The following is a 26,871-nucleotide window of genomic DNA, read 5'->3' as shown; positions in this document are numbered from 1 at the left end:
AAAGCATTACGACTAACAAGTACACAGAAGTGCACACACTTTTCACCATCAGAATTCTATGACAGCTCAAAAATAGAGAAGGGGACCTCACTCCTCAACTAAATTCTTTTAATTATCTTACACACATAAACCTGGAAACAATGACTGAATTTTAAGTTTTCAAAGCATAGGTGGCCCTGACTGTCAGTGCAGGTGGAAAAATGTTGTATATGGTAATAGGTGAATGTCTTGCAGTACTTCTATGCTACACATATTCCCAATTATGCAGATGAAATTCACCTTCAAATACTCATGAAGCTCTGTCCTAAAGCATTGTTTCCATGAACTTCTTTCAGAGTAATTATTTTCACAAAATGTTGTTTCATTTAATGCCTTGACTCTGAAGCCAAGATATGTCAAGAGAAAGTCAGCTTTCACATTCATACACATACACACACATATCACACATATTTACAACCTATAAAGGCAGGTGGGAGTTAAAAATTACATGTATCCGCATATAGAACATATAATAAACCAAACAAAAAAGTCATTGATTGAAGTCTCAAGACTCTGGAAAACTCATTCCGAAATTTGGTACTAAGTACTGTATTTGTTTGCYGGTATACAAGTTAAATCAAAGGAATGTGAACAAAGCTAAAGCAAAATACTTTCAAAATTCTTCTTAAAATCCTTTTGTATTTTTGTGATTTATCGTTACTTTTTAGTACAATTTTTCCCCCAAAGCCAGGATTATGAGCTTGGATGGGGATCAAGAGATTCCTCCAAACAGCCATCCTCCTACYACCATGYCTAACTGCAGGAATCCAATTTCTTAACATCAAAATGTAATTCTGTTTCCATATAAGCTTATCACCTACTGAACAAATGCAGACACTTGTAGCACCCACCTACACTTAAAAACAACAAAGGAAAACAAGATTAGAAGGACAGCTGTAATCTATTTATAACACTTAACAGTAAATGCATTACTAGAGGTAAAAATTATTCCACTTTTTGCAGAGAGAACTAAAGAATGTCTTGCACAGACCCGAGGGAATGGCAACTATGCCATTTTACRACAAGAACAGACTTGAAAAATAAACCAGTTTAGTTTGTTACCTGGTAGTTTCCTTTAAGGCTGCTTATTAATTGACTAATTTGACCAAGTACACTCAAGTCATGTAAAAGGTTCTGCAGATCATGGTACAGTTGCCCTGGTCCCATATAGAGCTTGTCTGAAATGAATAAAAACACAGAGTTATACATAATAAAAAGATGCAATTCTTGGCTGAACGAGGAAAGTATTACAAAGATAATGTAAACATATACTGCATCTGAAAATCAGAGTGGTTTATCTTTACATATATCCTCAATATTTCACTTTGCTGCTCCAGCTGCTTCTAATGTCCCTGCAGACAGAGAATTTTGAAATGCATCCAGGGAAATTATAGACAGCAGCATATCTCACATACTACCTTTSCACATACGAGAATTACCCTTGGCATTTCCTTTTAAATCATCTTACCGTTGCCCTTTTAGCTACAAACAAAATTCAAGCTTGTTCATCCAGTATGATGGAGAGCACTATGTGCAGTTTTAATATCACACACTAGAATCGTAACAAATATCAAAGCATCACTGSCCCCAAAATGTCTTGATGCCATGGAAGTTTTGTTTAGCACCAAACAGCAGACTTGCTGTAACACACTAATTTAAACATCTCTCCTGTAGGTTGTTTCTGGTTGCACAACAAGCAAAAAAAATGTGYTATGATGTTTTAAAATTCAAAATTTGCTTTATTGATTGTGAGACAGTTCTGGATCATATATCCATATKCTGATTCTAACACAAGCCTGCAATTTCACTGAACCACTTGAAATTTTACTGCAATCATGCTTAAATCAGAAGTGGATCTGTTCTAAAATCTGCAGCAAATCTTAGCAGCTGAAATATTTTATGCTAATCATCAGTAAGTACATAGGTTTATAAGGGAACAGTAACTCAGAAAAATGCACTGATTACTAGCAGAAGGTGTCCATTTAAATGCACAAAGATTGCCAGCCGCTGCTAACACCCTCTGACTACCAGACATGATGTTAGGAGTGGAATGGCTGTGTAATTCCTTTGGAAACAACACTCACTCTCCCATTAAAAAAAACCACTCTGACTCATACAGAGTCAGCATGTTTGCCTTTGGCTGAATGACAGGAACAGGACTGGATTATCTTTCCAGGAAACTCCTGCAGATTCTTTAGCTCACGCAGCATAGTCCCAAACTATGGATCCTTCATCCACATCCAGCTTTGGAAGCCAATCTGTGGGCAGCAAATGCCCCCGGATCAGAAGGATTTCAATGTTGTGTTGGCATAAATACAGTGCTGGCCCCTGGCTCTGCAGGTGGATCAGGAGCACAGACACAAACTGTGCCACCTGGGCTGGCTGCAGGGCAGAGAGTGCTGGGCACAGCTCAGCTGCCACACACACACATCTGGCACCTCTGCTCCCTCCWGCCTGCTGCAGGACCAGGGTGCAAACCAAACTGCATCAAACCAAACACAAAGCTGTCCCAGCCCAAGACAGAATAAACATGAAAAACAAACACACATTAAACAATTCTACTTAAATCATGTGTATATTTTCAGCTAGGTATCCGAATAACTATTTTCTAAAGGTATTTTCCTATTTGGAAGCATCATACAAATAGAGGACATCACAATATTTTTCTGTAATGCAATTCACCATATTAAGCTGGAAGTCTGCTTTAAACCCTGAAAAACATAAAAGTTCAAGGCTCAAATTAAATATTAATGGCTACTTTATTTCTGAATTCTCCACTTCACTGCAGGAAAATGCAACATAAACCTGAAGTAWTAGACATTCCTATAAAATTCCAACTTATTATCTAGCCTTTCAATTTTCTGGTAAATTGGATCAATGAAATTATTTCTGTGCATTGCACTTGAGCACTAAACAGGGTGCACTTTACTACTGTTTACCCATCCAGATAATAGATGTAACTATCATCCTCTCTCTGCCTGCCTTGAATGTTAATTAAAAGAACAATCAAGCCTTTCTTACCCTTAAAGTCCATAAATTAGTCCATAAGAAAAGATAATTACATTTATTGTACACCATGAAAAGAAACAACTGCAAAGTAGATCAAAGAGAAAGAATTTTGAAATTATGGTCAGTTGACTATGTTTGTAGTTTTGTTTCAAAAAAAAAAAACAAAAACTTTTCTCGAACTTCAGACTTCATACTTTAATTGAGCTGCATTTTCACTTTCTTCAACCCAAATACTTGAAAAATTTTTATCTGGAAAGATGTAAACACTTTTGTCCTTGTATCTGTCTTCTGCTAGCATAAACCTTTTTTCTTGCCAACATCCACAATAACYGTAATCTGTTAAGCACCAGAATCATTAGTTTCTAGATGCATCAAATCGTTCATTTTAATGGGGCTAGTTGCAAAGAAAGGAGCAGGTCGGTGTTAACATGAAATTTGGTGAAATCTAGCTAAAAGCCATGATAATGTGTCTGGCACTGTAAAGAACACAAATGGTATCATTCTTGCTCCAAACTTCTCTAACAAAACAATAGCTTCTGCAAAATARAATTTAGACTGAACAGAAGTAACTGTCAGATTAGTTGCGTTTTTGGCAAGAGGCCCAGTCMTTTACCTGTCATTTATAAACACTACTAAACAAACCAAATAGGTACACTGAAAAGATTGCTACAAATATTTCTGAAATTTAGCTTTGTGAGTTTGAACCAAGAGAAAATTTACAATAATCAGGCTGTGAAAAGCTGAAAGACTGTGAAAAGCTTCACTTGTACAGGATGGATATTTTCACCCAGGCAAMTTACATTATTCTTAAATCATAGAAGCCAGGGTCACTCTTTGTAGCTTSATAAAGACAGTTACCAGACATTTTGTTTATTATAGTTTGGAGAGCAGACATTAATGCAACATATAAAAAGCAGCATCCAGACAACTCCCAGATGCTGCAGGACTTCATGCCATGGCTTTCAACTGAGGCCATAAAGGAAGCTTCAACTGCTTGCCCAGATAGACTTGCCCTGTGCTGTACATGTGTGCCCACCATGCCTGATAATCTTCTTCTTGGAGCTTCAAATATCTTTGTTCCAGCCTTGGGAATAAGGCATAAATCTTGAATTTCATACAGCAATTGTCACCTGAGTCTCTTTTGTCTGCATCATGCATATTTTATAAGCTATTAATAAGTCAAGATAAAAAGAATGCAATATGAACGTCAAAGCAAATAAACTAACCTGGCATTTGAAAGGCTGTCACACAGAAAAACCAAACAAAAGTAATTTTAAGCTCATTCATTAAAAGACCACATTCTTCATATAGCAAAGGAAGCACAAAGTCAAAACAGTAAATAATTAATGAAAGCCTGCTTCCATCCTCTGATGTTCTAGAAAAGAGAAACAGCCAATTTAAGAGGAMATTTTAATAGTCAAGAACTAGATCCATAGGCACAACTAATATCAGTCTTTCATGGAGATCCTTCGTGGGCACAAACTGACACAGAAAAATCAGAKATCAACAGTGATATAGATTCATCATAAGTGAGTTCTCCAAAAACTGAYCACTTAGATTATGTCTGGATTATGAGGCACAAGTTACAGCAACTTCACCTCTGAACTGTAAGGGCTCCTGTAAGGGTTACTCGCAATGTCTTTTAGTACAGAATTAGTGTCTCASTGGTTAACCAAACAATGACTAGCAGTTGAGAATCATCTGATGGAGGGTTTTTCTTGAGGGGAGGATGTGGGGGAGAACACTACTCTGTTCATCAGATATTTCTCAGTTCACAGCCACAGACTGKCTGCTTCAGCCCACACATGTTCCCTGACCATTCAATTGCTGGCTATTTTGGGGTGGGTGTTCACTCTTTCTTTTATCTATACAAAGCACACTGAAGAACTCTTGGCATGACTCCAAAGCAGATACATGGTTGGTTTCTTTTGTACTGTGAAATTGTTAAACAAATGTTTAACAATGATAAAGCCATTTCCTTCTCATTTCTAAGCCACTCTTGTTAATTATCAAGCTTCAAAACAAATCAGTTTTCCTATGGGAAAAAAAGCCTTCATATGTTTAGAAAAGGCTCCCCCCAACTCTACACATCCTACACATCACAGTGTGTGCCTGAGCAGGAGAGAAGGCAGCATGCTGTAACCAAGAACCAACGTAAGTGGCTTCAAAGGCAACTATTTTGCATTCCATATACCAATCAAGGGTGAAATCTTGGCCACATGTAAGCTAGCAAGAACTTATTTTCATCAACTCCTTTGTTGCTAAGATTTTACCAGAGGAATTCGTGCCTCCCTGCAAGAGGCAAGTTTCCTGCCAACAAGCAGTAATTCATGCAAAATACCCRATTCCTTGCTCAGCATTAAAATTAAATACATTCAAGGTTAAAARAGAAAACAAAACCACCACTTGGTTTAGAGGGAAGAAAGGAGGTTAAAGTTTAAATTGATTTGGCCACCATTGAAAACTGGGGAGACGATGTTGCTTTTTATAACAATTTCTTCTTAGGCCAAGATACATTCGAGTACAATACTAAAAATTYATTTTACCTGCTTGTTTCCCAGTGTTATTCTCAGCACCACAGCTTCAAATTCATTGATTTTACTCAGTTTGAAGCAATTTTTATAATTGAAAAAGAAGCAATTTTAGCTGATTTATACCCAGGCATTTTYGAAGCCGACAGGAAACTCCCTGGGTGTGGTTAAAGTCAGTTTAACTTGGTTCAGGCAAAAGTAGAATTTGGATTCAGTGAGTAAATATACACATGTGAGAGAAGTGTCTGWGTGCTAGTGCTGGGCAGAGGGGGAGGATTCCCACCTCTGGCAGAAAGCTGCATTGCTCGGGAGCACAGCCAGCAGCCACAGCTCTCCCTGCACAGCAGCAGCTGCTTTAGAAAGTCCTGGCACAGCAGCTASTCCTTTGGGATTGTTGTCCATCCGGTTCCCCTAAATTTTCAATTTTCATGGGTATTTCAAGCATATTAGATATTATAATCCTGAACTGATAACGCTCTGTTCTTCCTTTCTAAGAATTACAAAGGGACACATTTATTTTCCATGGTGATTTGTTATCTGTAGACATTTTCCATTAGCTCTTGCTATGTGTTCTGATTCCCATCTGTGAATTACTATGTTATCACAAATTTAGGTTACTAAATAAGAAAAAGAAAGGGCTGAAATGCCCAGAGTAGGTGCAATCACCCATAATTTAAACATCTATTGCTGGGTAAGCAAACATAATGGCTCAGCTGGTCCCTTCCCATATTAAACTCTTTTTATTCCCAATTAGGAGGATTTTCTTCAAGTAATACTATTATATAAATCCAAATGTCATGCAAATAAAATAAAAGCACTAGTCAATATAATCTCAGTATTGCAACTATTTTTGTAAATATTTCTGTATTGTCTACCATGCTAAAACCAAATACTGCTAGTAGACAAACTGCTGGGTATCTCTGCTACTGCAAAGTAACTAATATTGACAACTGCTTTAAATATTATCATAGTAACGACCTTTTCTTCACATGGTTCAAAACCACAATACATCAWTATAAACTGCTTTCAGAAAAGCTATATTGAAGTGAAAACTGATGCATCATGAAAATTCAAGGTCTTTATAAACATTACTTTGCTTCTGAGAGACACAGAACCCTTAAGTCAGACTAGTGTTGCACAAAATGGAAGCTCATCAATGCTCACATGCAAAACCCACAACTGAATCTGAGAAAGGCTCTTTTCCTGACTACGTTCCAGTGTTCCTGAGGGGTAACACAAAATTAATGATTAACTTGAAGAGCATGCCAGATTTGAAGGCCATTCTGAAAGGCTGGTATATCCCAAATTTGACTTGCCATTTGCAACTTCGAGGCTGAGCACAWTTGTATTGCTTCCTCCCACTATGCCATCTGTGTGCATCCAGGCAGCACACTCAAACGTCAAGTGGTATGAAAGCAGGAGATTTGGAAAAGTTTCAATCCTGATCTATAGCATAAAAATCACCTGGGATGGAGGAAGAAGTTACATATGTGGGAGGTAACTTAAAAAGCTGCTGTGTCTGAGGAAGGCATAACAAACTGGGACTTGTGCAGAATTACACACTTGAGAAAAAAAATAAAAAAACACGCCCTTCTGCAACATTTCAGCTACATTTAAACTTGAGAAGCTTGTACAGCGCTYTGGAAAGCAAAACATCATGATAGTAGATGAATTCTTGATGAACTCATAATAAACTGRACAGATATCGTGAGAWTGTTAACCTATTTCTGTTAAACTAYGATGATTTAACAGTAATATATTTAAAACCACTGAAGTGTAGACAGGACTGTTAAATTCTTAAATAAGGCTTTTATTGTCCTAGAAAAGTTTTGTTGATTTTTTTTCCTCAAGTAATAATAGGCAGACAGCATCCACTGCTTCATTTATGATGCTCACCTTTAGAAAGGATAACAATGGAGACTGTGCAAGACAATATCTGAAGTAAAACAGTTTCCTGTTCACTGAAGACCTTGATAATTAATATAAAGAAGAAAATCCWGAAGCCATTAACAAGGTCCAAGATTCAAGTACTGCAGTTGAGGAATTCCTGCCCTATACTTGGTACTGAATGCTGCTCCTACAGATGTACTGCTACGCAAAACCAACACTTTACAGCTGCTCTGGGGAAGAGAACTCACCAAAAACCATTCTCCTTTGAGAGGTCTAGTGGAACTATTTTTCTCAGCGCAAACAGAAAAGGAGATCTTTATGTTACATTACTTTATGCAAGCTAACTATTTCAACAACTAATAAACAGAGTTGGCAARAACATTACGAATATTGGAAATACCAGAAACACTGTAATTCATTTGGCAGTTGATACTGATGTTATGTATTTGTTAGGTATTATTCCCTTTCCCTTTGCAAACTCCCTTGACCAGAACAYTGAGCTTTCACTGCAAGGCTGGTGATGAGGGTCCCCTTCTCTACTAAAACCTTCCCTTGCACAAAACTTGACAAATCCCATCTGCACACACATGAGAGGCACATCRTTGCCTCCAATACCTCCTCCCTGGAAATTCAGTAAGAGTGTTAAAGCCAGTGACAGAGAAGAGAAGGTTTTGTTTTTAGGCACTGAACWACCAACTTCCTGCACGTTGTGTTATGCAAGCAAAGTCCCTGCAGCCCCCACAGTACCACACTCCTTGTATTTGTGTCTTTTCACTTGCTCACTCATGCTGCTCCTGTTTCCATAGACACCTTAGAGGAGCATGTGGGCGGGTTAGGTTTTCATGTTTCTCCTTTTATTAAAGCATTTTAACAGCTCATTGGAATTTGACTAAAATAATAACAAAAAAAAAAGGTTGTCCCAGGAATCCAAAATTCTGGTTTATGATCCAAACAAGTCCAGGTGCCAATTTAAAGTTCATCACAGAAAAACAGGCTTTCTGCCCTTCCCCTGGTTTGCTCTTTCACACTAAATCCAGCTGATGATCTCCATGGCTGCAAGGACCTGAAAAATCTGAGCCACCATAACTCAACTGATCTCTGTAGATCTCCTGAGATTACAGCACTGCCTCGGGTCCAAACTACTCAAGTTTTTTAGTGGTACCAGTCCCCACGTTTGGAAATTTGGGCAAATGGGAAGTCAGGGGTGATGTCAGAGAACATGAGTTTAGTTGGCAGCCATCAATGAAAAGYTGAGCAGGCTTCTCACATGTACCATTGCAGTATAACCCTAATTAAGGCTTAGAAACCCAGTGCAGAAAGACGCAGCACAAGCACACACATACAACTGATAAGCAATAAACCCCTTGAGATCACTAGAATGCAAACTATTCGATTCAATCATGGAGTAAGCAAGCCTGATCACCACACTGTCAGGACCCATCATCATCAGTCACCATGAAGAGCATTATCATAAACATGAAATGACATTATTCAGTCTAAACATACTTTACTCATATAAGCACCTAAACATAATCTATGTTCTTAATTATTGAAAGTGATAATCTGAGTCCCTGAAACTAATACATTAAATTAACTATTCTCACTATCATGCAAATCAGAGTTCTTCAGGTCCTAATGACAGAAGAAGCAAATACCACCTGATACCCAGTACACAGAGTAGAGCTCAGAAATAAACCTCACAAGTCCCAACTCTGACAAAGTATTTTTAACATGCTTTACCTCCCTGTCAGTTGCTAATACCTTTCTCTCAACTGGTAATCACATGAATGCTGAGACCTGTCTTGCTCACACCAAAGAAACAGGTTGCACAAAAACTACCATCTAATCATAAAACTGCTTATTCCCACATCTTGAGGAACTGGAAGATAAAATCAACAGCTTGCAACTGAAAATAGTGAGTAAGGTACTGAATTCATAGTGCTATACCATTTGTCAATAAAATTATGCAAAATTATGCAAAACCATCAAGGAAATGTAAAGCTTCTGAGATAGTGAGAAGAAGCTGATACATKGAGAGCACGGTTTCAAGATTATATTAAGCTCCAGCTAATCCTGACCGCACAGGGAATTTCAGAGATAAAAGGCCATACATATATTTCCTGCTGACAGAAGCAGCGATCTGTGTCAGAGATTAAAGCAGTAGGGAACATGAGGGAGAAACATGGARCACTGATATGCTCTTTAAAGTGGACCCCATAGCCCATCTCCCCAGTATTACACTACTGTGACAAGGGTCAGATGTCTTCCTGGACTATGTACTGACTGCAGTTCCTTGGTCTGTTTTCATGAGGAAGAAAAATGCTGTAAACAAAGACTTTAGAGTGAAAGAAGTGCCCTTTCTCTCACAAGACCTAAAGGGGAAGCATCCCCATGGCTTGGGACAGCATGGACCTGGAAGCCCCTGCCCTCCTAAGGAGGGAGAGGGGTCACACAGGACCTGTGGGATGCACCTGCATGGGTACAAAGGGTGAGAGAGGAACTGGGTGCGAAAAGGGCAACACTGATACAAACAGGTACATATGTGAAGGCATTTAAAGAATGAAAGTACTGCAGGGATCCCAAGACAGGTAGTTGTAAACTAGCCAAGCTGCCAGAGGTTTACACTTGAGCTCCCACCAGACTCGAACAACTCATGTGGAAATGGCACTGTGAGGAGCTCACCTCCCTCTTTCATACATACCAGCTGCGTTTCCATTAATTTTATTACTCTGTGTCATGATGTGGATGAGACCCCTAGCAACATAGAATAAGGTTTATASGAAGTGGATGACAAATCCTATAAGACTATAAAAAGTAAAAAAGGCAAAGGGAAGAATCTCACCCTGCGTGGATGAGACAAACATGTAACACCTAAATTTATCCTTGCTTAATCCACTAGATAGAAACTTAGATCCGCTCAACAAGTGAACTATTTAAGCTCACCCCATTTGCTCAGATGAACAAGCTTTTTGGCACTAGATTTTTTWAAAATCTTTGGTCTTTTGATGGCATACATCAGTGACAGTTTACATTTATGAACATAATAAATCTCTTCTAGTGCACAGTATTGTCTTCAATAACTTTAAAATACTTACATTATTAATCTTTATATATTCCACAGAGATTAAAGCTAGTGCAAATAGCAMGTCATGACACATCATTCTTTCTAAAAGCTTATCACCAGTGCTTGAGTTGGTATGCCAGTTAATATTAATCTTGCTTACTCTGGACATTGTATTACTATTGACAAGCCTTAGAGAGATCATACAGCTGACTTTTTTTTCTTCTCTATATTTCTCCTTAGACAAACATGCAAATAACCCAGCTTTAATCTCAATGGCTATCACAGCAGCACTATCTGCTCTTGAGAAGAGCTGGGTTTCACTGAGCAAGACATTGACAGAAACAAGTGCACACTGTAGCCCATCAAACATCCCTCCCTGTTTCCCTGGCAACACTCGGAAGCCTACACGAAGTGATGCATCAAGCAGAAGGAAACTTGGAAGAGAGGAATCATTTCTGTACTTCAGCATCGTGTCACTACTATATTTGACAGTAAACAAACCCCACAGAGATCAAAAACACAATCGAGTGGAAACAGAGTACAAATTTATCCCTGGAAGCCTGAATGAGAAAGGAGAAAAGCCATGGCTTAGCAGTGTTGAGCTTTGCTCTGAGTTACAAACTGTAAACCTGTGAGAGAGCAAAATAAAACTGGGCAACCCTGGATGTACAGACAGAATGAGTACAGACAGACACTGGAGAGCAGCCAYGCAGAAAGAGATCYGGGGATCCTCCTGGTCAATGGCCAGTTGAATATGAGTCAGMAGTGCCCTGGCAGCCAGCAGGGCCAACCCTGTCCTGGGGGGCATCAGGCACGGCATCATTGGCCACGTGAGGGAGGTGAATTTCTTACCAACACAAGTAAATCAAAACCAAGAATATATAATATTCTGTTCACTTTGAAAGCATTCCCCTGTTCCTGTATTAAATCAGCTTTTACATACTATGAATGTGTCTGTGYTTCTGCACATGGACTAACTGGGATGAAGAGAACATCCTAGCAATARCCTACCAGAAACAATACATGGATTTAGTAGGGAAAAATTCTATCTCGCATCTTTCTGCCAATGGTTCTACAGAAGAAAATTAACACATCATTGAATTACTGCTTCCACAAGAACTGTCCATTCGAGATGCCTGAGAGTCATACAGACTTTCAGGCAAGACTAACTCTAATACAGGAAACAGCACTTTGACTAATTTGCTGAGAGAAATGCAATCTGATAAGCATGCTGTTTTTTCTTGAAGACTGAGAAAGTGAAATGTTTACTGGTTATTATTGCAGGAAGCAAACGTAAGTTATAACTGCACCCCACTAGGAAACAATATTAGAATCGTTCAAATAAAGGACTCTGCCAAACAGCTGAGACTTCAATCCTTCTCCATGTCCACAACTAAAAGAGTTCAATCTACTGTTGGTGCTAGGGGAGAACAATAGGAACAAGGCAAGAGCACATCAAGGACGGGGCACCATAGCAGAATACACTCCAGAAAAATTTTCCTGTTTTCCCCCACACACCGTCAGGCCACACAGTYTCTCTTACCAAAATACAAAGGGCTTAAAACAAAAAGACATGAAGTTAACAGCCCCTAAAAGCATTCTCCTCTAGAATTCAGAGACAAAAGACTGCTATACAAAGCTCAATGGGGTAGAAAACTGCCAGCTGATGATTTTGCCAAGTGAAAACCAAGCTCACACAGCTCTTGCTTTTCATCTTAGGAAGGTATTAAAGTATACCTTTCATTTATACATACTCGTAAACCCTTTCAACCTCTCAGTTGCATATTACAGACTATACAAGATTAATTCAAATACAGTTATTAATTCAGCACCCAAAGTAAAGTTTGCATCTTTAATATACTGCCTTTTCTTGCAACATGATAGAAAAGGAGAAGCACCAACTGCATGTAGTCAAYAATAAACAGCAAGATTCAAGTGTGACAGCTGCCTCTTCACAGAAAGGGTTTTGGTGGAGAAAAAAGTGCCGTAATAAGGAAAATGTAACTAATAACCAGTAATCCTCGCAAGAACACAAACTGGATCCATCAAGAATCCTTGCTAATCACAGTYCTAATGTCAGAATACCAACCTTACAAGAGTCAAGTACTCAACCTGGCATGTGGCAGATATAAACCAACTTTTCTCAGACTTCCAGAAATGCAGGAGGTAATCCTTCTACAACTTAATGATTTTACACAGAATCACCATTATTCTGTATCTCTTCCGTTCCCACAAACTGGGCATGTGAACTGAAAATCACGTATCTCTGAAATGGTTTTATGTCTCAGGATTTTGCCTGCAGCATCCCAAACTGTTMTTGATCACTAGATTTTATTAAAACCACATACCATGAGACCACTGGGATTTCATGGTATACTTTGAAAACAGAGGGAGAAATAATTTTACAATGACTGCAAAGATACGAAGTTTCGAACACAGTAAATAATATTTCTGCCAGCACTTTGCAACTTGTAATATACACTCAACAGTCTCACCTATGCTGTGATACTACCATATTAAAGATCATGTGATCAACTAAAAAATGCAGCAACTTGGTGGATGCAAACAAAAAGCAACACTGAACCATTGCACAGTCTTTCAAGTCTTTCCCTCTGCAGGAAGGCTGTACCTTCAGAGCTTCTGTAATCTTTAGCAGCCTATTTAAAGTGGAACTGAGGAGATAACACAGAATAACTAACACTATTAGGTGTGTATTCAAACTTGTCTATAAAGGCTGATTTGAACAAGTCTACATTCAGAGTAACAGCTAGCAGACACAGTAATAATGTGCAAAAAGCAAGGCTATGCTGTTCCTCTTTCATGATTGTTTATATTCAATTTAGTTGGATCATCTGGCAGAAGTGTTTGATTAAACCTGAGGGAGGACTTTTTTAGTATAGCCGCTATCCTTCACATCCTTTTTATTTCTTATCTTTTGATCCTTTTTATTTACATCAGAGATTACCTATTTACATCAGAGATTACCAAGAGAAAAATTAGTTCAGCTCACATTTTACCTATGAGTACCATTTAACCTCAAGGTTGAGTTACAAATAATGTACAAAGTAATTTCTTTTTTTGTGTGATATTTGTGTCATTAAACATGATGAAGCTGAAAAACTTCACAAGCCAAGAAGTTCAAGTTCTACTGGACTGTTTGGTCAAGAGTTTTTGTTGCTCCCCTCATGCTTCTCTTCCCCATCTGACCTTGATGACAYGCAAGGATTTGGTCTAATCAGCTGTAAAACTGTTGCACAAAATCACTGTAGGACTATTCAGCAACCCATTCCTCCCACACTCACCAACAAAAGAGACCCCCAGTTCTAAGTAACAYACTTCTTCATATACAGTCCTCTCAGGGTTATGAGTACAGAAGCTGTAAATTATAATACAAAGGCTTTAATCTCATTCTCTAAGTAGTCCATTAATGCTTAAAAGGAGTRACAAGATTTAAGTCATCCTTGAAACAGAGACATGTTTATAAAATTTTCTGTAGTTATTTACAAAGAGAGTAGCAAGAAGACCTAACAAGAACCATCCTGGAGAATGCAGTGGGTCATAAAAGCTACACTCTGCTGCTGTAGCACTCATGCCTCCTTATAGCACAACTGTGGGGAAAATTCAAAAAGCCAAGGGTGCAATATTAAATATATGTAGTGTGAAATAATGCCTAAAGCTAGCACTGAAATTCACATGAGTTATAATCCATGAAAAGGAATCACACTCTAGATATATTAAATGCATTTTGTATTACAATACTTAGGCAAAAAGCAGAATATAAAAATAACTCCTCATGTATGAAAGCCTAGCTAACAAGTCTTAAAATTCATTTATCTCTTGAGGGCTGTTGGCAGACTTGCAGGGGGGATTAACAAGTACAGAAGAATTTGCAAACTTCAGAGCCTGAGGTAATTTTTTGGAGAGAGGCTAGGAGGAAATTACCTATTAACATATTGYTTCAAATTCATTTAAAGTTTTTTTCTGAAGCACTAGTTTGATGTGCAAGATATTCTGGGCTTGAGAGAAGTGAATAAAATCTACCCTGCAAAAACCACTTGTGTCCAGACTCTTAATGACAGCAACAGGATGGCTTGGTCATCTTTATTGAGAGAAACTTTTATTGCTTTAGCTATGGGGTAAAGAACMTACCAGAACCAGCCACCATGGGACTGCTGGTGCACCACACCAAACCCACCTTCTGCACACTCTCATGCTTTAGAACTCTTTACTCATTCATGCATATAATGCTACACTAGGACAAATACAAGTAATTCATGTTGCAAGGCTGTCTATTTAAAAATTCTTGGTTTCCAAAGAAAGAGGTTGTTTTAGTCTTCATGTTACAAAAATCTTCATRCACAAAATGCTTTCCTTTGTTTTCAGAAGCCCATTAATTTTCAAATATGGATTTTAACAAAGTAGACCACAAAAGTCAGTAACTCCTATCACTTACTTGGCTTAGAGTTAATGATGATGTTTTCAGCAGAGTGCTGGGGTGGGAACCTGCAGTTGTCTCCTTGGCCCTCACTGCTGCCATACTCTATGACATCCACTTGTCCCAGTGGTACRCTCCACTTCAATAAATACCTCTGGCCAGTTGTCACCGTGCCACTGCTTTCATAGGAAGAGCTGGAAGATGCACAAATTATTGCTGTGACAAGCAACTATGTTTCACGGTACATTATTTATTATTTTAGCTCATAAAATCTGCTGTTTATCAGCTTTTGTACAACTTGAAAGAAATATGTGCATCAGGCTGACTTCTGTGACTGACCTTTCCTGGCACACAAAGAGCAGCTATGCAGGTGCAGATGATCTTGTCCACAAACACCACAGGACTGCCAACAAGTACATGTTTACAGCAAAGCGTAAATGACCATCTTTTAAGATTCACGTGTGTTCTGAAAYCCTCATAAGTGTTTGGGATTACACTTTGGCTCCATATTTTCCTTATTCTTTTAAAACACTTCTTTTTTGGCCCTAACTGCTATGTTTAGGGAAGTATGGATGATGGAGCCTTTGACTGACTGCTGGCATCAGGAAAGGCAGTGTAATCTCTGAAGAGCTGACAAGCCAACCTTTCTGCCAAGCCCCACAGCCCAGACTGTTCCGCACAGCAGACCTCTGCAACTGCTGTGACTTCCAAGAGTAACCCCTCCTGAGCTGAYGCTAAACAAATGTGCATCACAACAAGCATTTCAGAGGAAAGAGCACACTKAAGAAGCTCATTAGGAATAGAAATGACAATACTAATTTTACTTTGTTTCCTTCATTCCCTTATTCCCATTCAAGAATACGTAACGGACATTTATTACAAAGGTCAAAAGAGATGTTAAAGTGAACAAAAAAGGTTTACTTCACAGAAAGCATAACTGAAATCCWGAAGTCAAATGCTTGGAGAAATCAGGAAAATGCATTAATTAGGAACAGCAATTAAATGCTGAAGTTCAGCTAGTCAGCTACCTGTTCGCAACACAGACTTTTGTTTCACTGAAGAATCAAGTATAAGCAAAGAACACAACTGCCACAGCTTGTGTCAATATTTATACATTCTTAGCTCAGATGCAGCTCAGAAAAACAAAACAAAACTAGGCAGAACAGCGTTTTTCAGTCACTAGATAGCATCCAGCCCACCCAACTGCTGCTACTKAGGCCTCCAGCTCATGCTGATCATCTAGACTGTATGTGAAGAAAGACCTRAGGGTCATGTCATCTGTAAAAATATATATCTTTTGTAAACCAGGAACACTCATATGTCCCAGGTACCTGAGGACCACTAGTTACAGATTAATTTTGTATGGTTTGCAAAAGATACATACTTTTACAGAGATCATGACCCTCAGAAGGTCAGAGACTTGGCATGATCATGAACTTCTCATATGGGAAACAAAAACAGACTGCATTTTGCTGCTTCAAGTATAAATACAGAAAATCCAAGACTTTACTGGTATGAAAAATAAAATATGAATAGTTAAAAACAATGTCCAAGTGTTACTAAAAAACTAAAGAATTTTTAAAAGCAAGGATACCAGGATAATTGACATGAGCTGGTTAATTTTCTGTAGTGTAGTCATCACATGGCACTTCTCATTCATTAACATGAGAACAAGCAATCACACTTGGAAATACACAGTATTCATACTTCAGTAATTAATTAAGGTACCARTTCATATTATGCTTAAGAAAAGCTGTTCTTGGAAGATTTTAATGATCCAAATTTTGTCAGAATGTACCATCATATAAAGCAATTTATGACACAAGCAACATGTGAATGTGAACACAACCTTGGTACACACAGACATTTAGTAACAGTAATAATTACAGCCAACAAAAGCACAGAAGAACTACGCAAACAGGCTTTTTTCAAAGCATGTGACTTAATCCTTCAGTGTTTGGTCTCAGAGGTAACAACCTTTCTGCATCTGGAACTTTGTTAACAAGTTTCAGGTTTGTTCTGGCAACCCACATTAACTTTGTGGGGTTTGTTCTGTTGGTCTGTTTGTTGCGGGTGGTTTGTTTGTTTTGCAGGCAGTGGGATTTCATTTACAAATTGTGTCAAGTTACAAACCGGTGTGTGCTACAGTCTGAATTTAGGGAAGAAGAGTAAAAAGCCTTACCCTGGCATGCCTGTATTCTACTAAGCACTAATACACACCAATAACTAGACACTACAGAGCATTTCTATCTGTAGTCTACAACTGATACAATTTCCTTATAAATTTACTCTATAACTTCTAAATATCAGCCAACAATTAAGACAACTATAATAAAGCTAGTTATCCATTTATTATGTCTACTCCTAGAAATCATTAGCCACAGTAAATACAACAATACAAAAGCAATTCAGTAAGTGTCACTGAAGTTCAAATTAAATCTTACCGAATATTTACTGTTGCACACATCAGCACATCATTTAACATGAAAAGTCGCCGTTCTTTGGTTTTGATAATTTCTCCTTTGTCATTATAAACTGTCTCAACCATATCATCAGTTCGTATGAGGTACCTGTTTCCACTGCTGAGTAGCTGGATTTTGAAAACAATCAGCATTGTATATTATACACCATACATCCAACATCCAGTGCATAAAAAACAAAAACTATGGGTTATCACTTGCCATYCTAGCACAAACGATTGCAAGTCGATTTTCCAAGGGAATAAAATTTCTGGTTGACTATTGCTTTCTTAAAAGCTTTGCTTTTATGCATCACCAAAAAAACCCCCATTCCTTCACCCCAGAAAGAGTCCACAGTATAGTAACCTGTAACTTCACAAAAGCTGTAATTCAAACATTTATGCCCCACTTCATGGGAAAGGAGGAATCATGATACAAATAAAACAAGCATACATATATCCAGTCCAGATAGCTACTAATAAGCTCAAATAAAAACTCCTTCTTACTGAATGTCTTCTACTATCCTTTCAGGCATTTCTATTGTACGACGCAAATACATGAAAAAAGTGGACTGGGATTTTCCTTAAAACAAGGAAGGTATTGGATCCATTCAACAGTACATCTTAAACTGCTTCATAGTTGGAGCACTGCTACATAAGGACGTGGTGCCTTCCTTTACACAGAAGTAATTCCTCACTTCTAGGACAAATTAAAAGTTGAATGTTTCCATCCAGAAAATGAGACTCTACTATGTATTATTTCCTACACTGCCACAGTGCTGAGGCTAGTTCAGTGTGTTCAGTTCAACACACAATGATTTAACTGGTGAGCCTGGTTCAGTCCCACAGGTGGGCCACATCTCACCTCTACCACTAGAATGACCCCATGTGGGCGAGCTCTACAGAAAAAAAAACAACATAGGTGCTTTTTGGTCTCTGTTGTAGAGATTGCACAAGGCCCAGAAACTCTCTTCCATTTCCATTATACTTTCCTACCCTCCTTACCTTGTTCAGATAACGTTCATTCATTGCTTTTGCTATTTGTTTTATTTCACAGCGCTGATCTGCATCCCTTTTCCTTTCATTTAACTTCTCTGCCAGTGTCTCGAGTTCGGTAAGAGCCATCTGTAGAGGTAACCTGTCAGGATGTCCTTTATTAGTGTTCTTCAACATATCCTGAAGGACAATTATAAAACAAAACAAAAATCAGATTTATTTTCAAAGTCAGGTTCAAAGATTATAGGATGCACAGTTATGCCTACATTCTTTACTTGAGTACTACTAAAGAATAAGACCAATAAACACCTAATGAATATTCAGATAGCACATTGCTGACCTTCCTGAATATCTTAGTAATTCTTTAAAAATATATCGAATGGGATCATTTAAAGCTTATTTGAAGTACAAAATTACAGAAAAGGAAYATAATATTGAACAATCTGACAATAAGTATTGTACTACAATACGTATAGTTAACAATCAATTAAAATGAAACTTTTCTGATATTTACTGTCATAATAATATTATTTTTATTACTCTTACTATTCGTCATTAAAACATGGGCAGCATACTCATGCTAAAGTAGGAGACATTACTTCATTTAGGTCACAACAGCTCCTCAAAGTCTTTCTCTTTTTCGTAGGCATACAGCAGGAACAGTTTGAATTATACTTTGTCCCCATTCCCAGAGCACTTAAAAATCCATATATATTCACTCTGTCTTCCTGCCACAATAAACCTCATCACTCCCACTACCTCAAAAACTCCCATCATGGCTTCCCCCATGACTATCTCTGCTCCTTTACCCACTTTGCATCCCAAAACCTGTCCTCCTCTGTGGCACCTGCCAACACAGCTAACATGGTGCTCACTAGGGTAGATATGCTGTGGTCTGGAAGGAGTTACAAACAGAGTAAATTTATCTGGAGCAGGTCTATACTGGGGAACTGTGCTYTTCCTGCAGCTTGACTGCCTGTTGAGATGAGACCCAAAGACTCCCTGTTAAATCCACAGTTTCCATGGGAAGAGAAACAAGATCCTGCAGGTCAGAAGGAAGCTGCACATACTCTAGCAGGTCCTGTGAGCCAAGTAGTCAGAGATTTTATTGTTGTTCTGCATTCCACATGCATTTTAAACTATCCAAGGCACGAATAATCCTCTTGTTTATTTCTTAAATGGAAATGACATCAAGTYCCTAGTCATATTTAGAAGTGTTATTAGCTAACAAAGTGATATGAACAAATAGCATATTTGGACTACACCTTTACTGGAAAACTTTTTATAAACTCTTAGTTAGCAAGKAATCTACAGTAAATCTAGTTTACTCATGTTTATCTGCAGTGTCCTTACTACCTGCCYCTGCAATCAGACTATGAGAYGAGCATKTTTAATGCACTGAAWTTTTTTCTTTATTTCCCCATMAKCTAGTGGTCACTTCCACTGCAGCATGCTCCTCTAGCAGAAGACAGGTACCCAAGACAGCTACCCATGTAATCCCCAGGGTAAACCATACAAGAATGTAACAGGAGCTTCCCTTTRGTAAACATTATTTACCTGCAATAGTAGAATGAACTGTGGAAAACGCTGGATAGGTTTCATCATTAAACCATATAGTGTAATGCGATCAGGGCTTGAYTCCTGAGACTGCTGCAATGCAAGAAAGCCGTATTTACTACCACGAGCACATTTCCACAAGTTACAGAACAAAAGGAAAACATTTCCTCGAAGTTCTTCTATATTGCTTACATTAATTACAATAGTAAGACTGCAAAGATTCCCTTTACTATCAAGATTTAAGTTAAAAATATAAAATACTTTTAAAAATCCACCACTATTAAAATGATGGCCTGTCACTGAACTCCTTAAATAAATACAGCTGGGCTAAAGCCACACCAGCAATGCAGCACCTATAAATCTCTGCCTACCTATGGGTTTTTAAGAAGAAATCTAAGAAAAACATCATAATCTCAGTGCTATGCAAACACAGACTTTGATCTTTTTTTATTAGATGAAACTAAGGAAAAAAAAAGTTGATTTATATTTGGAAAGAAAAATGTAAGAACACATTATTTCAGTTACCAGGAATGGCAGATATAACCAGACAAATTTCTATTGCCTGAACAGAAAACCAGAAATGGCCAGAAACAGGAAGRTTAGAGGAAATACTCAATATTAAAAATRATGCAAATCTRAATAATATTAAACTGGTGTTGTGCTTAAATTGTTCTTTACTGCTACAGCTGTCAGGTTCACAACAATTTATTTCCATAGTTATCGCCACAAACACCTATTTTTTTCCAAACAGCAGTAGTGAAGATTCTGATCTCCATTGCTGGTAGGCCAAAAACAAAAAAAAAAAAAAAAAACAAAAAAAACCCCGAAAAAAGCAAAGGTAAAGCAGTGTCACCTGTCATCAGTTTGGCTGTGGTTCTGCAAGCAGAACCAGTGTGGCACTGACAAGCAGTGATGAGGGGTGTGGATTATGTTTCTATTGGGAAAATGTGCTTTTAAAGAAGTATGATGTGACTACGTGCTCACTAGAGAGTCCAATCTTAATTGTGCTGCAGATTTCCACAGTATAATCCTGAATGGGGTGGGTCACACTCCAAAAAGTTGTTAGCTAATTTTAAGATCTGAAGACAAACTCCTGCCACCCTTCTMCAGGCAGCCTAAGAGTTGCACTAGGCACCCAAATTCAGTGTTTTGTGGACTGCTGTAACAGACCTGACAGAGTGACAGCTCTGAGAGGCACAACTCACTCCAGAATGCTTGGGGAATGAGACAAGCTCAGCTTTCAGACCCTCAGCAGCCCAAAAGCCTTGCAATAGATTCTGTGCACCCTMTGTAAACTGTCAGCCCTAGGGATTCACAGCACTTCTACAGCATGTGCCAGTCTCTCCATACACATCATCACAAACATCATATGAAACAGGGCAGGATGCAGTCTGAAAAAAAATCATCAAATTCAACCCCCCAAGCTACATCTTCAAAATACAGGGAAATTGTTGTGGAATGGAAATTCAGCTACACTCACAATACAATATGTATTCTCACAACACAATAAGCAAACTAGAATTAAAATAAATYCCAAATTAAAAAATGACTTCATATGGTGAACTATTATTTGAGGCTTGCCTGATATGGAAGAATCCTAATGTATAGCCAAATACAGTAATGAAAACACCAATAAACTGATTTGAACAACAATKAAATTACTGTGCACTTCAAAATACATCCCAGATCTAACAACACATAATYATGCTGAAAATACGGGACTGGAAGAGAATCCTCTGGGGTCTTTTTGCACCAAACACATAAAACAGAATTTAAATCCATAAAAACAGTGAGACAATATATCTAGAGTATAACAAGTCAAATCTTCTCCCAACCTGTAACTCAAACTTTCTTATTTTTACCATATGCACAGCTGTTTTAAGATCAAATTAACTCACCTTTAAGAAGTCTAAAAAGGCAGGTTTGGTGGCACAAGATTTCTTGAGAATCCCAACTGCTGTACTGAAGTTGTTTACATATTCACTGTATGCATCCAATACCATAGATTTAGAAAACTGAAAAGAAAAAATGACAAATCTTAACTATAAATACAAAAGACCTCTGCCAGCACAGATATCTAGACTTGTTGTTAGGGAATTGCCTCGCTCAGAGCTAAAGGCTTTGCTTGGCCTAGTGCTGGATATACAGAAATACTGATGATACCCAAAATAATTTTTCTGCAGAAGATCGGAAGGTTGGAAACAGAAAGATATAACAGCTGTGAATTACAGTAAATGTATTTACAGAAATTGCTTCAACTTGGCTACAACACTAGGGCAGAACCCAAGGACTCTGAGCAAAGGGCATCCACTGAGATTCAAAGGGACAGCTGAGTTCCCCTGATCATCTCACTGCCTGTCTTCCAGATTAGGTGAATCACCAAAGTCCCAGGGCCTTCACACGCTAACTTCAGCTATTAAGGACTTAGCAAATAAGCAGACAGATTGTATGTCTGGCAAACAGTCATGGTTAAGGGAAGATCACTGCCCACTGCCTTCTTGATAATTTTATCCCTCACTATTGCAGAGCTGGTCTCATTAACACTATCTAACTTGCTGCAGTCAAAACAAGATGGGTTTGCTTTACAGAAGAAATCTTTAGTAAATATTTCATTTTGGGTGAACTGTGATCAGATCCCAGCTCTCTTACAGCCGGCATGAAAAGGTGGTGATTTGCAGCACCTGGACAGCAACAAAACAAAGCACTCAAGCCAGAAGGTGGGCAGCCTTTTCCAGCCCAAACTTTCATGGTGAACCACGTCTTTCTATCAACCAAGGCCACTTCTTATTTTCTCTAATTCAAAGTAGTAGCTAATTCTGTCCTTTACTGAATGGACTTCCATTAATGATGGGATAATGTTTTATAAATTCTCCTTATCAGTGCCCCATCTCAGTTCAAATTCAGGAATTCAGGACATTATCTACTGTTTTTTCTTTCTACTCGCAAATTACTAAGTAGAGATGCTGAGCCTCAATCTCACCGTAATTTTCATCATTTTGTGAATCTCTAATTTCTCATAAAAATAAACTTTACATAGATGTCTGAAAGGTTAATCAAAGGCTGAACCCTTTGCTCACAATCCTTTCACATCTGCCAGCCAAGCCAAAAGACATGTGTTGGTGTCAGTTTCCTTATCAGGATAGTACATGAATACTCTGACAGCTGCCACAGGCACTTGGGAATGTAGGAATAAAGCAGGTAAGTCAGAAAGTGATGGAGRTAGAAAAACAAGACTATGATAAAAACAGATTATCTGTTCTGACACATTTGCTTACTGAAGCAACAAAGACATCACCGATCATTTCAACAGAGTCCCACTCAGATACACGACTCGCCAGCGCAATCTGAAACATCGAATGGCACTGAAGGATTTCTTTAATTCGATAAAAGACCATTTTAAGTTTTCTTTCACTCAATAATTTTGGTTCCATGTCTGAAAGGGGCTTCTCATATTGCTGTGGGAGAAAAAAAGTATTTAAATAAACWAAAAAATGGACTTCTATAAGCAGAAAAACTAACATATGTAACAGTACACACACACAAATCCACTGAACATTTGGCATGAAGCATCTGTGRCAAGATCTGTGTGAGTCACAGGACAGATTCTTTAATGATTTTTAATGATTATTTTTCAAATATTCAAAGTTTAAAAATGCAAAAGACATTAAAGTACCTCCAGGATTCTTTTGAGAGCATCCACATAATTCTTCTCACTATCAACTACAGAGCCCAAAATATACCTTCTCACAACCTGTTGAAGCAACAGAGTTCTAGTTAGGTAAGACATTCACCATTATTGGAAACAATGATGATAAAATTCTCACATTAATAAAACAAGAGAAATAAAAAACAATTTGAATACTGGAAATGYAATAAAATAGTACTGCACATCTTCAAAAGTAATTTAATTTACTATTACTCTAAAACTACTTCTTTTAAAGAACACAACAATTATTGTATAGAYATCTCTAATTTTTTTATAACTTTTGTAATTCCGAGCTTTACTTTTGAAATTTGTGTTTTGCTTTTGCATTTAACAATGYTCTCAGRCACATGGTGCAATTTTTAGGGCTGTCCTKTGCAGGGCCAGRAGCTGGACTCTGATGATTCTAGTGRTATTMCAGATATMCAGGACATTCTTTAATCCCAKGCACYTTAGATGTATAGACGTAGGCAATAATGGAAACAATCATAGGTATAAGATGATRTTGASTACTTCAGTAATYTGCTGCAACAAAATCAGTAACAAGTTTTCAAAAATCAGTCTTAAATTTTGGGGTTTTTTACAGGTTTTATAAATTTATTAGGAGCAACATGGAAGGCAAACAAGCAAACACTAATTTCCTTTTAAAGCTGAGGCCGTATAAACCGTACCACTGAGAAAATATCCTAGTCAGCATTATCTATTGGGCATTACCACGCATAAGTGAAAACCCCCATCTTGTCTATATTTATATGCATTGACAGAGTYGTAAGAGCTCCAGGAAATGCTACCAGATTTCATGTTAACAAACTACAGGCTATTTATCACACCTCCTTCTCCACCTTCTGCTTCTGTAACTCAAATAAAATGCACTCTGTATGCACGTGTGGGTGACAAGACAGAAAGGACTGGAGAACCAGTCCACCAGTTCTACACCAGACTGGTGTAGAAATTAAGCTTCTTGCTATTAATTAGATTGCTTGTTGGTTATAAGGATTTGTTTTCACACAAATCCATTTCCTAATCCAGATCATCCCAGAGCTTTCAAAAGGGGGACTATGACAGAGAAGACAGCACAGGGGTAGGTTCAAACCACTTCTCATAACTACAAGGAAGTAACTATACTCATAACCACTTCTAATAACTACAACTGCTCCTTTTGCTGTTTTAAGCTAGCCTAAATGACATGAAACTCAAATCTCAGGCTTGCTTCTTTCTGCCTGAGAACCCCACAGCCTCCTGCCTCCTCCACTATGACTGCCTTTAAATTCTCCACACTTGTACTGCATTATTAAATGCAGATTGTGTGAGAATTTCCTTTCAGGTATTGGCATTTCAAAGAAGCACCTCTAAATTATTTGAGGCTAAAGATATATAGAGTGAAATTAGTTGTGTCTAATCTGTGTTTAGAATGGATTTAGCAGTGTCTTATTTGGTATAGTGGATCAGSTGCTCTGGTGAAGAATACTAATCCTACTTTTAGTCACAGTTCATTCTTCTGAAAAGAATAAACAWCTGTAGAAATAAAAATTTCAGGCTCTATCATACACAAAACGAATATTTAACAGTGGCTTCGGGTTACTGCTATAGACAGGAGCCCCAATCTCAGTACCTGGAGGCACCAGGATTGAAACAGAAGCCATGATGCCACCTGCTGTTTGAAGGCAGCGCGTCCMCAGAGCAGCTCTGCTCGGACAGGACAGCCGGGCTGGAAGAGCCCTGGCCCGGGGTGCCCGGGGCTGTGACCCCTCCCAGAGCCAGGGTTGGGCCAGACCCCACGGAGCCGCTCCGGTGTTTGTGCCCCCAGGCCAGCAGAGCCCTGCTGACAGCAGCCAACCTCCCACACACGCCTGCTGCACCCCTCCAGTTCGGTGTCACCTCCAGATGTGCCCTGCAGTGGCATCCASATGGCTCAAAGGCTTGAAATGCCACAGCCCCGTGCCTGCTCTGAGGGACAGCACCAACACTGACCACCACTGCACTTTGTACCACGGACTGCACTGAGCATGGCAACCTCACCTATTTTACACCCACCTTTCAGCCCACCCATATCACTGAAAGGATACAGGAATGCTTCAGGAGACAGCTGAAAGCCCTGTAAATTGGGCAGAGGTAGGTGACACACAAATGGCCTCAGTTCCCCCAAATACAGATTAGGCTTTACCCCAGCAGACCTCCCTCTGAGCTCATGGGCTGAGTCCTGAGTACTCAGTAAAACCTGAGGCAAAGGTGGCATAGAGTACCTCACTCTCTGACCCTTTCTCCTAGGTCCAAGCCCCACCCAGCAGGGTATTGTGTTTTTCTCAGCTTCCTTTTGTTGCCAGTGTACAYACAAGAAACCCTTCACCATTACCCCTCACAGCTCACTAGCTCCAGTTGAGTTCTGGCTTTCCTAACTCCATTCCTGCCCACTTGGACAGCTCCTCCTGGGCAGATCAGCAACATACCTCATGACTTACACAACTATTACTACTTTGTTCTAAACTACAAGCACTCTGGGTTTTTTTTTTTTTTTTGCAAAAGAGAGTAAACATATTTACACAAAACTACACCAGTGAAATGAAAATTCCTATCTGGAAAGAAGGAAAGGTAGCATTCAGACTGATGCTGAAATCTCACATTATAATAAAATCTTACAGTAGCAGAACACAGTTTGGCAGTTGCATTGGTACAGGATTAGCGCTTTACTGTGTCAAACACAAGAGAGAACTAAACCTCACCCAAGTAAAAGGTAAAACAAAAAATATCAAACCAAACTGGCAAAACAAAACAAAACCAACAAGATAAACCAACAAAAAAAAACCCCACAAAACCCCAAACCACAACAAAAACAAAACAAAAAAAAAAAGGAGAGAAAGAACATATAGCTCTCTCCTCAACTGCCCCTTAGTTTGGTTTTTTGCWCATTTTCTAAAGGTATTGATCAACTAACTAATGACTTCAAGACCACAAGAAGCTAAAAACTCTCATATGGTTATTAGTTGTCATAACAATACAGYAACATGAACCCACAAGGATTTATTTTCAGCCAAAGTTTCTTAATTGATACTGATTTCAGTATTTTTGGAAGTGATTTCCACAGTGACTATAGAGTATGAGGTGGAGAACAGCAGAATGTATTTTTCTGTAGACTTGACTTTACTGGGGATGATTTTTTTTTAACCAAGAAAAACGTTAAGATTCAGAGAG

The 26,871-nt window shown here is 38.5% G+C and overlaps 1 protein-coding gene across 5 annotated transcripts in view; it reads right to left on the bottom strand.

Moving 5' to 3' along the window:
- ARHGEF10 (Rho guanine nucleotide exchange factor 10) overlaps nucleotides 1–26,871 on the bottom strand; it is a 105,938-nt gene that overhangs the window by 35,703 nt on the left and 43,364 nt on the right. For 4 of the 5 annotated variants that reach the window (XM_057372035.1, XM_057372065.1, XM_057372043.1 and 1 more), the window contains 8 exons: nucleotides 23,653–23,730; nucleotides 23,255–23,434; nucleotides 21,878–21,994; nucleotides 19,980–20,072; nucleotides 18,432–18,602; nucleotides 17,413–17,558; nucleotides 14,987–15,162; nucleotides 1,102–1,217 (listed from right to left, as the gene is read on the bottom strand). In XM_057372035.1, the coding sequence (XP_057228018.1) occupies nucleotides 1,102–1,217; nucleotides 14,987–15,162; nucleotides 17,413–17,558; nucleotides 18,432–18,602; nucleotides 19,980–20,072; nucleotides 21,878–21,994; nucleotides 23,255–23,434; nucleotides 23,653–23,730 (1,077 nt within the window). The remainder of the gene's footprint in view (nucleotides 1–1,101; nucleotides 1,218–14,986; nucleotides 15,163–17,412; nucleotides 17,559–18,431; nucleotides 18,603–19,979; nucleotides 20,073–21,877; nucleotides 21,995–23,254; nucleotides 23,435–23,652; nucleotides 23,731–26,871) is intronic. The other variant, XM_057372059.1, reaches the window with a different exon arrangement.

The sequence above is a fragment of the Malurus melanocephalus genome, unplaced genomic scaffold (genome assembly GCF_030028575.1).
Source record: "Malurus melanocephalus ecotype Western Australia unplaced genomic scaffold, MMel_1.1 scaffold_6, whole genome shotgun sequence".
Classification (NCBI taxonomy): domain Eukaryota; kingdom Metazoa; phylum Chordata; class Aves; order Passeriformes; family Maluridae; genus Malurus; species Malurus melanocephalus.
The sequence above is the reverse complement of the archived record's forward strand: the minus strand, read 5'-3'. Positions and strand labels throughout refer to the sequence as shown.